Below are 13,828 nucleotides of genomic sequence, written 5' to 3'. Positions count from 1 at the left end.
TATATATATATATATATATATATGAGTACTAGTTTCAAAAAATATAAATATATTAAAATTAAAAAAACACTTATAATTTAATTTATAAAAAAAATGAATATAAAAAAATAAAAAACAGTTAAAAAAAGACTTAAATTAAAAAAAATATAAATGAAAAATTAATCCATATGATTGTCCTAAATTAAAAATCTATCTTTGCGATATAAAAAAAAAAAAAAAATAATAATAATTCAAAGATTATTGGGGATATGCCAAAATAACAATTTAGTCTCTGTAATCAAATTTTATCAAAATACTTTATGGATTACAATAGTGTATCACGTCATCACCAATAGAATGATGATATATGCTATTCTTAAAAGAAAAACTTATATCCGGACCTGGCGTAAAAGAAGTGTTTTATAGCATCCAATAATAATATAATATGCTGACACCTTAGATACAGCAAAAAAATTGCACAAAAATACTCTAGAACAAATAAACGAGAAAAATTGCACAAAGAGGAAAGAGACTAGCCCGATCCACACACACTCAAGCCTCCGAATCCATCCATTTCTGAACCGCTTCTCTTCCTCTCTCTCTCTCTCTCTCTCTCTCTCACGTGCATCTCCGGTGGGGGTTGTCTTGCTCAGAAAATGACAGCAATTTGACTCTGGCTCCAGCTCTCTCAATAGATTCGGCGGTTGGGCTTCGACAACGGCGGCTTGGATCCAGCAACGTGAGACCAACTTCAAATGATTTTCTAATTTTTGTGATATTTGCTGTGAATTATTGTTCAATTTGCTTTCCTCAAAATTTTATGAGTTTTTGACAATTGTTTTGGTGGGTTTTGTTGCACACCCACACCAAACGCTCTCCTTTTTCTCTATCTCTCTTCTTTGTCTCTTTGTTGAGTCCAAATGGTGGGTTTGGCTAGACCCACAACTGGGTCACCCTCTCCGATCTTTAGGGTGATAGAATCCCTAAAGAGTTAACATTCTATTTCTACGTTTTAGTCTTGAATCCAGAAACGAGTTTTGATGATGAGTTTTCCGGTTGGGTTTGGCCGGCGATGAAGAAGAACGGGGTTGATGCTTTTGAGAAGTTGTTGAAGAAGAAAGGGGGTTACAAAATAATCCTGTGTTTTCAATTTTATGCTATAAGATGAGTTTAACTTAGGTGTCAAAAATGTATTAAGAGCTGCAAAATGGGTCTTTTATGCACCGACAGTAAGGGCTCTCTATTCTTAATTAAAAATATAAATTTTTTTTTTTTTGGTAAATATAGTATAAATCCCTTAGTCAACCCATCCAAAATTGTAAAATCTCTATTAAAATGCGGGTAAAGATCAACAGGCCCGTGCTCTTGATCTTAAAAAATAAAATAAAAAAAAAAAAAAAAAAAAAAAAAAAAATTTGCACTGGGCGTGCCACGCCCACGCGTGCTGCCAATCAGTGCTCTTAAAATGCACAGTTTTGCCACGTCAACATTTAAATTTTTTATTAATTAAATTTAAAAATTAATTCTAAAAAAAAACAAAAAAAGTTGAATGGGTGGCCAGCGGTGGGGTTGCCACCCCCCAACCCTTATAGGGTGGCCACAAACCACCCCTAGGGTGGCTTGCGGCCACCCATGGGGTGCCTCTACCCCACCCCAAACCCCTTGGATCGACGCCAAAAAGTCCTCAATCGATGCCAGAGTTCAACTAGTCCTCAAATCTGACTCGGTGAAGAAAAAGTGGTTGTCGCCATTGCACCGGTTTTGTAATTTAGGCATTTTGCCGGAAGACTCGATTTCCCCAAGTAACTCGGTGAAGCCCGAGTTCGACTTTGTGGAGAAGTGTAACTCGTTTGTCGGGACAGAGGAGTACGTTGCGCTGGATATCGTGTTAGGGAACGACAATGATTTCGCGGTGGACTGGTTGTCCCTCGGGGTTTTGCTATATGAAACCCCCTGGGGGTGGCTGGGGTGGCCCACAGGCCACCCCAAACCACTTAGGGGTGGCCGCCTCTGGTTGGCAGCCATCCCCTATTATTTTTATTTTTATTTTTTTAAAAAAATTAATTTATATATTTATATTTTTTGTTTTAATTTTTTATTTGAGGGTATTTCTGTCTTTTAAGAAGATTTAACATCTAAAAGATAATATTCCGTCTAATTTATCGTGGTTGACTAACGTAATGTGGGTTTTTGGAAGAAAATGATAGTCTGATAGAGTCGAGCAGTAGGTTATCAGTTCATGATGGCAAAGTGACAATGCGTTGATGAGAGAAAAAGGTAATTACCCCTAAAAGTATGTCAATAAAAAGATGATAAAAAGAAGATTAAGATCCCTCGCAATTTCAAAGAAATTGAAATTATAGATTCTAAGATTATGAAATTTAGACCGTCTCTAGACATTGAAACGCTTAGAAAAAGCCATATATTAAAAATGTTGTATGTTATAGTTGAGAATTGAGTAAATTTTCATCATATTCTTATTCTTTATGTTGTAAAAAAACTTTGAACAAAAATCTGTTTTTTGGTTTTATGAAGAAGAAGCGTTTCTACAAAAGGGAAGAAAAAACCTTTTGAGAGGAAAATTATTTCTTCCTGCTTTGATAATATGCCATATTTTTAAAAAGTCTCATTTTCAAAGCATTTCGATGCCTAAAAATGCATAAATTCTGTAATTTGAAAATCTCCAATTTCAAGACAAATTAGTCAAGGTTGGATAGAAACGGGATTATCTTTTGAGTCCAACCAATTCTAATCTATGGAGCCATTTTGGTATATATATATATATATATATATATATATATATATATGGGACAGAGTTTTTTTTCAAACTGAGTTAGAGAAATTTCCTCCAACCTAATCTATAAAAATGACATATGTCACTTTTCATGTGAAAAATACATGTGTTTTTAAATAGTATGTGAGAAGCATATTCATTATGAATAAAATTTATTCCAACTTTGTCATTGTAATTGTAATTTTTTTTTTTTTTTTTATTAAAAAAAACATGTATTTTTCACATGACAAGTGACACATGTCATTTTATAGAATAGGTTTGAGGAAATTCATCAAACCGAATTTAGGGAAAAACTCTATCCATATGAATATATGATGTATAATATATGTGCAATAGAAAAATGTTACTCTTTGTAGTGATTCACTACATTCATATTATATTAATTGATGTGACATGTTTTAAGTGACTTTATTTATTTATTTTTTTGAAATAGTTGACGTGAAAAGCTACTTAAACATCAATCAATGTGAAATAGATGTGAAGAGAGCATTACTCATGTGCAATATTAAGCTTCATGTGAATGCATGAAGCATGTGAGTTGCATGTGACGTGTGAGGCATATGAAATGAGTGTGAGTGTTAGAGTGAGGAAGAGATTTCATGGGGCCGGGTCCCATCTTCAAGAAGAGATAACCTTTTCATTCAATCTTGGTTTGGTTTTTGTCATTAGCCTATTTTTGTTAGTCTCATTTTCATGGTATAACATCTTATCTTTGTAGATTTAGGTTTCTAGGTTTACCATTTTAAGATTTTATGTTGGCTAATGCATGAGTAGACTTTGGTTGTGGTTAGGCATGTCACATTATATTATCCTTGCATGATTTCTATTTTCACAAAACCCACAAAATTTTGATCTACCTTGAAATTCAAGGATAATATTTTATAAGGAGGGGAGAACGCAGCACCTCGCCTAGACACATGGCACTTATTTTTCTTTAAATAATAATAAATTACAAAAAACAAGGCCTTTAAATATTAATTACGGATAAAGAATTTTCAACAAATACTTGAAATATTTATACTTCAAAATTGTGTTCAACCAAAACTAAAACAAAATTGTGTTTAACAAATTATTATAACATGTTAATGAAATCAAATTTTCATTCAAACTTCATACTTAATCAACTTTTTTTTAGTGCTTAATTGTTTTATGTTCCAATTAAGAGAGTTGATTATCTACTTAGTTGAGTAAAAAATATGTTTCTAGAATGCTAGATAGATCCTTGAAGCCCTAGTGTTTTCCCATTAATTTTCTCCATCTCCATTTTAATTAATTTAGTTTAGTTAATTTAACTTCAGTTTTCATTCTGCTCGATCCATTAATGTTCCACTTTTTAGTGGAAAAACAAAAACCAAATTATTTTATTTTTCTTTATGATGAATTGATAATAGAAATTTTGCTACAGTGTTTACCATTTTATGTGTATTGATATCGATTTCACAGAGAATTTATTACTTGAAACATCCTACAATTAAGTTTACAATCTTCTTGACGTAACAATCTGTTGGGTATGACTTGTCACCCATCAGTTATTCTTGCTATCTCATGTTTGAAGAGTTGGACATCTTAATTGCACATGGGTAGTTGAGAATTGAGATCCCCTAGAATTTTTTTTTGTCTAATTTGATAGTTTTGTTTCCTGATCATTATTTCTCAATTTATTTTGGTGCCTGTGTTTCAACATAGTCTCTCTCGTGTCCATTCTAACTATAGTATAAGATTTGGTTAAAAACTGATATGCAATACTTTAAGATAAAAAAACAAAAAGACTTTGGTTACATCTGGACCGTTAAATATTTTTACAGCAGACATACGATAGTTTTAACTCCAATCAGATCCTTTTTATTTACACTTGTAGTCTTAAGGCCCGTTTGGTTTGCGGAATAGACATTTGGAATGGAATGACTATTCCTATGGAATAGTCATTCTTTTATTTAGTATGGGTATATTCCTGGGAATAGTTATTCCCATAGGAATGACTAATTCCATATACACAAGAATAGCTATTCCTCTAAGAAATAAGAGGAATAGTTAGTCCTTATAGAATGGAATATATTTTTCAAAAAAAAATCCCTAATAATTTTTTATTTTATTTTAAGCTAAAAAATAAAATAAAATATGGAAATTAAAGGGGGTGGCCGACCACATCATGAGGCGCTCCGGGGGTGGTGCGACCACCCCTGGCCGGTTCTGTGGGTGGCCGACCACCCCACCCACTATTTTTTTTAGGTTTTTTTTAAATTTTTTTTTCTAATATGAATTGAACAAATAAAATAAAATAATGTGGAGTTTTTAGTAATTTCGATTCAATTCCAACTAGACCGTGTGTATTATTACCAAACTAAAGAATTATAATATTTATTCAATTCCAACCTCTTTTATTCCCAGTAATACCTATTTCTTTTTTTAATGAAATATCCATTTCGCAAAATCAAATGGGTCCTTAGTCTTTGCATCATTTACTGCTCAACAGACTCAATTTTTTAAATTGTGTTGGAAGTCATACAAAAGAGTCCTCAAACTAATAGAAAATATTGAAAGCACTCATGATTTCAGAAACTTTATAATTTCCGCGCTTTAATCAATGAAGTAATAACGTAACGTAAGAGATGCAGTCGGACCCCACTAGTATTTAATCCTACGGTCTTGCTGGCTAGATCTGATCAAGACGATCTCTTTGTGTTTAGATTTACTTACTAAAGAAGCAAAATCCTAGAATATTTGAATAATGCTATTTTCGCAAATTTTTTGAAGAGGCAGATATTTTATGTAGGATTTCAAAATATGAAACGTTGTCGAGGACAGCTGACAAAAAAATTAAAAATTATATATATATATATATATATATATATATATATATATATATCGACAATAAAATTTTATTGAGTTATTTATTAATTTTTTTAATAAATAAAAAAAATTAAAAATTTTTTTGCTGTTTTTCCCTCTACTGATTTTTTTTTTTTTTTTTTTTTTGTTGCTATTTTTATGTTTTTTTACTTGAATTTGGAGTGTTCCTTCATCAGGAGATCCTACTGATCTTACAGTATTTTTTGTTCAACCTTCTTTTGAAGGTTGTTGCTGTTACTTTGCAGAAGTTTTGGTTAGGGTTAAAGTTATTAGTTTTTTCTGGCTTGGTTTTTAAACCGCTTTTTGCGGCCCTTATTGAGAGGACCGGGTCATTTTATGACCAATTTTCTACTGTTTGCTTGTATTTATTGCATTCTAATTTTTTTATTAGGTCTGTTATTAGGGAGCCCACTCTTTTTTAGTGCGGGTAACATTTTTTCTTATTTGCTTAGAAAAAAAAAAAGAAAAAAGACGACGATGGAGTGGATAATCAAATAGAAATACCCACTAAGATTCGAATTAAGAGATAATTAATAGATATTCAAGGTGAGAATGAGGATTAGTCTTGAGAATATCTCAATCTTTAGAAATGGTGGCGATCAGAATCCCAAGAACCTGGTTGGGTGTATAGATAGAGTGTTTTAATATCATATCAAATGAAACTGAGATTTCATTATGCAACTCACTATCTAAACCAACATATATATATGACCCTATATAGTTAATCGATTTTAATTACGAAAAGTGTTATATATTTATATAAATTTGTTTATTTCTTGTAAAAGATGAAAAAATAAATAACAAACAAAAGATAAAAACTAAACATTTATGTTCCCATCAAATCCTTTTAACTCTGAAGCCCGTATTGTACTCAAAGTGTAACTCTTCTCCGATCAGTCTTCTTTCCTCATTCAAACTCTTTCTTCCCCACAATCACCCAAAACCAACATCTTTAAAAGCTAGAAAAATACAACCCTTTTACCAAATTTTCCAAATCTCCCCAAATCCAAATATTCGGAATGGCTCTCTCCGGCGGCGTCCTGAGAAACGTCGTCGTCTCCTTCGTCTACCTGGCCGTCTGGCTCTTCCTGAGCTGCTCGGTGATCGTGTACAACAAGTACATCATGGACCGCAAGCTCTACGGCTGGCCTTTCCCGATCTCCCTCACGATGATCCACATGGCCTTCTGCTCCACGCTGGCGTTCCTCCTTGTCCGCGTCTTCAAGGTCGTGGAGGACTCCTACTCCATGCCACGTGAGCTCTATCTCAGGTCCGTGGTTCCCATCGGCGCCCTCTACGCGCTCTCCCTCTGGTTCTACAACTCCGCCTACATCTACCTCTCCGTCTCCTTCATTCAGATGCTCAAGGCCCTCACCCCCGTCGCCGTCTACTCCATCGGACTCCTCTTCAAGAAAGACTCCTTCAACAGCGGCGTCATGCTCAACATGCTCTCCATCTCCCTCGGCGTCGCCGTCGCCGCCTACGGCGAGGTCAAGTTCCACACCTGGGGCGTCGTGTTGCAGCTTCTCGGCCTGACATTCGAGGCCACCCGGCTCGTCATGATCGAGATTTTGTTGGGTTCCAAAGGAATTAAGCTCAACCCGATCCTTTCCCTTTACTACATCGCGCCGTGCTGTTTCGCGTTCTTGTCGGTGCCGTGGTTGATTCTGGAGTACCCTTTGCTGAGGGAAGCCGCGAGTTTCCGTCCGGATTTCGTGATCTTCGGGAGCAACGCGCTCTGCGCGTTCGGGCTCAACTTGGCCGTGTTCTTGGTCGTCGGGAAGACCTCCGCTCTCACATTGAATGTCGCCGGCGTTGTGAAGGATTGGCTGCTGATCGGATTCTCGTGGTCGGTGATCAAGGACACCGTGACGGCCGTCAATTTGGTTGGCTACTTGTTGGCGTTTATGGGTGTTGTTTATTACAATCACTCCAAGTTGAAGGGGCTTCAGGCGGCGGAGGCGCAGAAGAAGCAGCTGCTGGCCGACGAGGAGTCCGGGAGGTTGTTGCACGAGACAGAATATGAAGGGACCGGCAAGATGAGCGACACGCAGGATTGATTCGATCGATCCATGATTCCAACTGGATGATTTTTTAGATTATAGCGATTCGGAAAATCCGCTATGTGAATTGGATTTTGTTCGTCTAGATCATGAGGGGCATATTAGGTATAATCAATTCTCTTCTTTTTTAGTGCTTAATTATAATTAAACACTCAGATAATTATAGGAACAATATAGCGTCAGATTTAATTTCAAATTATTCGTAACATAAAAATGATGTAATCATTCCTATGGATGCTTTGCAACACTTCATTCGGGTGATTACCCATTTTTATGATTATTATTGGTTTTTTTGTCTTTGTTTCTTTGTTCCTATTAAATTATCTACATGTTTATATGCATATACATTAATTAATGTCTTGGTCGCCTTTCTAGCGCTGATTTGATCTCATTTAATTTTCATGTTAAAGAATTAATTGTACGTACGAAGACAAAAGCTTTTGAAACTTTGAGATTTTCAGATGCATCAAGTGGTACTCTTGGTTTTTGCTGAGAATATGCTCGTCTTCTACTTCAGTACTTGTGTACGAGTAGTTTGTGATTTTCTAAACTATTGTTTGCTACATATTACAGGATTGCCTAGTGTAGTTTCTAGTCAAACCTGTTTAACTTTAATCATTTAATTTTGCATTGGGTTTTGTTGAATTATCAAGATATGTAAAAGATTGACAGCCTTAAGTAATGTAGAAGTGAGTATAAAACTATATAGGTTAACCTTAATACATGTTATTTAATTAAATAAGTCAAATTAGACTTTTCAACCTCAATCATTCAATTTCATGTTGGATTTGTATCGATTCGCATGTAAAAAATTGCTCACCGAAGTTTCAAACAAGTAGAGTTAATAAATAAAGAAAAAACTTGTTGAATTGTCAAATTAAGTAAAAAATTGTCAGCCTTCGGTAATTAGTATAGAGGTGGGTATAAAACTACATAGGTTAACCTTAATACGAGCTATTTAATTAAAAGAGTCAAATCAAACTCTTCAACCCCAATCATTTAATTTTATGTTAGATTCGTATCAAATTCGCGTGTAAAAAATTGCCCACCCATGTTTCAAACATGTAAAGTTAATAAATAAAGAAAAAAAAAAAGGATTAAAGTTACAACATGTAATGTAGGGTTGTGCAAGACACGAAGTATGAGATAATTAAGGTTATAGGGCTAAATCTCTCACTAAACTCTTTTTTAGTGAGAGAAGCTCCTCTTTTCTAGGCAGAGAAAACCCTACCTCCTTGTGAGGTCTTTTACCACCATCAGTGTGGTTGTTTGCGGAGGTGGGAAGTCTTCCCTCTTCCCCTCTCCTTTTCCTGGTTGTATTTTTTCTTTTGGGGATTTTTTTTTTTTTTTTTTTTGCCCTTCTACACTGTTTTTTCATCATCTTCTCCCTACCACCATCTACCACCATCAGTTGCCCTAGGTTGCTTGCCTCCTTCTCCTTTCGGTTCCTAGTCATTTGCCGCTCGTCGTTGTCCACTTTGTAACCCGGATCTGCCTTGGTTCATAGATGGGTGTTCTTTAAAACCCAACCTACTTTCCTCAAGTTGACCCAAGTCTACACGCGCATGTCTACCGTCATCACCGGCCTCCCAGCTTCTCACCACCATCTTGCAATCCGTTGTCAGCCTTGCATGCGCTGGAGCGTGAGTTCCACGTAGCAGGCTCCTCCGGCCGCTCGTCCATCTTCTCTATCGCCGTCATTGCTATTTGTTGGATTTTGTACTGTATTTCCGCTTGTAGTTTTTGCTTTTCTATTTTTTTCCTTTGTTTCCATGTATTTCCTATTGTTTTGTTTGGATTTTATGGGTTTTAGTCTCAATTTGTTCTTTGGGATTATCTTTGTTGTGGAGACTAGTGCTACTGGAGACAATACTCATTTCTCTTCGGTTTCAGATTTGGATTTTATCAGTTTTTTTTATGCATTGACTATCTTTGGGTGGTTGATGTTGTTCCGTGCTAGGGTGCAAATGAGTTTGTGAACTTCTTAAGGTTTGTGACTCTTTTTATAATTCTTTTGCTTTTATAATCACTTTGTGTGGTCCCTTGGAGATGACCAGGCCATTTATTTGGCTCATTTCCTACTTTGGTTACTTTGTTTCGTTTTCTTGCACTGTTATTTTTCGTCTTTGAGTTTGTTGTAGGGTCGCTTTTCGGTATTTTGATGTAACCCCTTTCCTTATTTGTTGTTGTTGTGTTTTGTTTTGTTTTTTTTTTTAAAAAAATAAAAAATAAAAAAGGTTATAAAAAGATTTACAAATAAAACAAAAAGGCTTCAATTGGCTTGCTAAATTATATAAAAATATTAGATTCTTTTTTAAATGAATATATCACTTAAGAACATGAAAGAAAAAAGAAAAAAGAAAAAGCTCTCCTTCTCAAAAGGATACACCAATAAGGATAATAATATGTTTGCGAGAATAAAACTTATAAGTGGTTTTTTTTTCAAAGCAAATACTGGAAGGGTACAAGAATTTTTTTTTTTTTAAAAAAAATGAACTCTCCAACAACACACAAAACGAAAATTATAATACATGAAATTAATACACACAAATAGTAAGAAATATGCCATAAATGACTCGGCGTCTCTAAAAGGACTGCTAAAAGCGGCATATTATCGAATTGGGTTCTAACAAAGCTGGCAAGCCTGGCATCATAGCTCATTTCCACATATATTACCGGGAAAGATCATGAAGGAAATTAATGTCATTTCTACTGTGGGAAGTTTTTTTTCCCAAGGGGACTCCTCCTAAAGGTGTTATATTGCTCTTATTCCTAAAGTAAATAGCCCGCACTCAAGAGTGCCACCTAAAATCATCAATTCTTTTTTTTTTTTTTTTGAAGTGAGATTCCATTGAAAAGGTCACAACAACCTCAAATCAGCACATACAGCATAAGCGATACAGGGAGGGGGGGGGGGGGAAATCAGTGGTCCAAATTTGATCTACATGACTATCTAAACCCAACTTGGCAAGTTCATGTGCTGCCACATTACCCATCCGTTTGGTATGAGACACCTGCCATTCCCCGAAAGTAGCCAGCAAAGCTTTGGTTTCGTTCACCACTGCCCCATAAATGTTCCAACATGGCCCTTCCTTCTTCAGAGCATTAACAACTTCTGAAGCATCACCTTCAAGAACAATACTAGAGAAGCCTAGTTCTTGGCATAGAACAACCGATCTCCACGCTGCAATGGCTTCTGCTACCGCAGGATTAGTGACATTCGACCAAGGCCCACACATGGCAGTAATTACCCTCCCTGCAGAATCACGCACAATCATGCCAATTCCCATTTTTTGCCTTCCTTCGTCCAGAGCTGCATCCCAATTAATCTTGATCTTCCCTTCCTCAGGCGGCCGCCATGTGGTTCCTTCCTGCACAGATTGTTTGGGCATTCCGGCTATTCTTTCCTGCTCTGCTTTGCGATAGTGGTCCACTTGGGTCTTCGCCATATCAAGAATAATGGAAGGTGATTGACACTCATCTCCAAAGACAACTTTGTTTCGTCTGAGCCATATAAATCTCGCCACAATCCCCCATTTTTGCATCTCATCTTCATCCAATCTTTCAACCAGACTCACAAACAAAGAAGCAAAGTCAACATCTATTGTGGCACATTTTTGTGTCCTTGAGTTGCAAGCTGCCCACACATCCCTAGCTGACTCACATGTCCATAAAATATGTTCCACAGATTCCTCCATTAAACCACAGAGAGGACATAGGGCATTTGGAATAATTCCCTTCCTGAATAAATTAAGTTTAGTGGGGAGGATATTGTTACACGCCTTCCATAGAAAGACTTTAACTACTTCCGGCGCCCTTATCTTCCAAACAGCCCTCCACATATTTTTGCTTTGCTCATCATTCGAACAGCTCCCATTAGCACCTTCTTTACGCTCCATGGCTAAGTGGTATGCACTTCTCACCGAAAAAGCCCCATTGTTGGTGCCCACCCAAACCAAACGATCTTGTTGACGCTGGGGACAAACAGGCATATTGCATATGATGGCTGATTCCTCCCTACTGAAAATACCTTGTATAAGCTGAAAGTTCCACCAATTAGTCCTCTCATCTATAAGGGAACAAACCTTTTCATCCGGGGCTAAATGACGATTCGGAGTTTGAATGGCATAGGACAATGGCTTTGGGATCCACCGATCACCCCAAATATTCACTGACTTACCATCACCTATTCTCCAGATTAGTCCTTCATTTAGGAGAGCCCGAGCATTCCAAATGCTACGCCATGTGTAAGAAGGACTCCTCCCTAGTTGCGCTGTTAAGAATGTTCCATGTGGATAATATTTCTGTTGGAAGACCTTGGCCACAAGAGAATCTGGGTATTGCAGAAGCCTCCACCCCTGTTTAGCTAGTAAGGCCATATTAAAGCTCTCCAGGTCCCTGTATCCCATTCCACCCTTCGCTTTCGACATACCCAATTTCTCCCAACTCATCCATGACATTTTAGAGTTGTTTTCCTTATGACCCCACCAAAACCGTGACATCATAGAATTTATCTCCTTACATACCGCTTTAGGTAGTTGGAAGACACTCATGGTGTATGTGAGGATGGCTTGGATCACCGCCTTGAGCAATACTTCTTTGCCGGCTTGAGATAAAAACTTTTCCTTCCACCCATTCATTCGGCTCCAGATAGTACCCTTTAACCCAGAAAATGCCTCTATTTTAGACCGTCCAATTAAAGCCGGCAACCCAAGATATTTCTCAAAAGAAGGTGTTTGTTGGACCCCTGCAATCGAGAGAATATGTTGTTTTGTATCCACATGGGTGTTCTTACTAAAAAATAAAGAAGTTTTTTCCCGGTTAAGTTTCTGCCCCGAAGCATTTTCATAGATTTCCAGCACCGCCTGTATGTTCACCCATTCATTTATATTTGCCTTGCAAAAGAGTAGGCTATCATCCGCGAAGAACAAGTGATTTAACCTTGTTCCCCCTCGGACAACCGGAAGCCCCGTAATTTTTCCTTCCCTCTCCGCCTTATTTAGCAAAGAACTAAGCCCTTCAGCACACATGATGAATAAGTAAGGTGACAGAGGATCTCCTTGTCGGATACCCCTAGAAGGGATAATTGTTCCATAGGGCTGCCCATTGATGAGAATCGAATAAGAGACCGTACGAACACAAGTCATTACCAAATGTATCCATCGCTCCTTAAACCCCATGGTCTGCATGGTCTCTATCAGAAAATCCCACTCCACACGATCATAAGCTTTGCTCATATCCAGCTTAAGAGCCATATAACCACCTCGACCCTTCATTCGCCCACTCATAGTATGCAATGCTTCAAATGCCACCAGAATATTATCTGTGATTAGTCTCCCAGGGATAAAAGCACTCTGGTTTGGGGAAATGATATGGGGCAAAAAAATTTTCAATCTATTTGCAAGCACTTTCGAACAAAGCTTATATAAGACATTGCACAGACTAATGGGACGGTAGTCCGTTAGCCTACAAGGGTTTTTCTTCTTTGGGATTAAAGCAATATAAGTAGAATTGATAGAGGGATCAAAAATATCATTATTTAAACCTCATTTTATTATTATCTCTCAATCATCATCATATATATATATATATATGACCCACATTTAGATCTGTAAAATCTAATGGTGAATTTAAATTCATTTGAAAAACAAAAAAGATGATTATGAGATAGTTAAGAGAAGGAAGCCTTAATCCCAAGGGTTGACCCAAGTGGTGGAGGTCTTGATCTTGAGGTATCATACCTTCAAAGTCCAAGGTTTAACATTTTATGGGTGCAAACAATCTTTTGGGGCAACACCCCCTAATAAAAAGCCAGCAATTTTAACCAGTTTTATGTAAAAAAATTTCAAGGGTGCGGTTTACGGGATCGAGGTTTACTCTGCAGGGGTGGATCTGAAGGGCCCTGCTTTGAAGAGGTTCCCCGACATCAAAAAAAAAAAGAAAAGAGAATGAGGCCTTAATTTCTTCCTTATAATTTGTGTTAGTTTTATTTTTTTGGCTAGATTCGAGTGAACAAAATACTTGTGATTAACATTTTCGGTTTAAGTGTGTTGTGCGTGAATGGGTAAACTGTTGTATTTGAAGAATCACAGAGTGCATCATTTGAAGCCTCGTTTGCAAGGCGTCCAGACGAGATAGCTAA

General features: G+C 36.7%; 1 protein-coding gene across 1 annotated transcript; it reads left to right on the top strand.

Moving 5' to 3' along the window:
• Positions 1-6,518: 6,518 nt before the first annotated feature.
• LOC132166367 (putative sugar phosphate/phosphate translocator At5g25400) lies at positions 6,519-7,985 on the top strand. The gene has a single exon (XM_059577172.2). It carries the CDS (start codon positions 6,643-6,645, stop codon positions 7,681-7,683), a length of 1,041 nt encoding a protein of 346 aa, XP_059433155.1. The 5' UTR covers positions 6,519-6,642; the 3' UTR covers positions 7,684-7,985.
• The last annotated feature ends 5,843 nt before the right edge of the window (positions 7,986-13,828 follow it).

This window comes from Corylus avellana, chromosome 11, assembly GCF_965113065.1.
Source record: "Corylus avellana chromosome 11, dhCorAvel1.hap1.2, whole genome shotgun sequence".
Lineage (NCBI taxonomy): Eukaryota > Viridiplantae > Streptophyta > Magnoliopsida > Fagales > Betulaceae > Corylus > Corylus avellana.
This window is presented reverse-complemented; position numbering and strand designations above follow the sequence as displayed.

What these genes read in the sequence shown, in the direction of transcription:
- LOC132166367 (XM_059577172.2), top strand. Translation starts at nt 6,643, where the DNA reads ATGGCTCTCTCCGGCGGCGTCCTGAGAAACGTCGTCGTCTCCTTCGTC.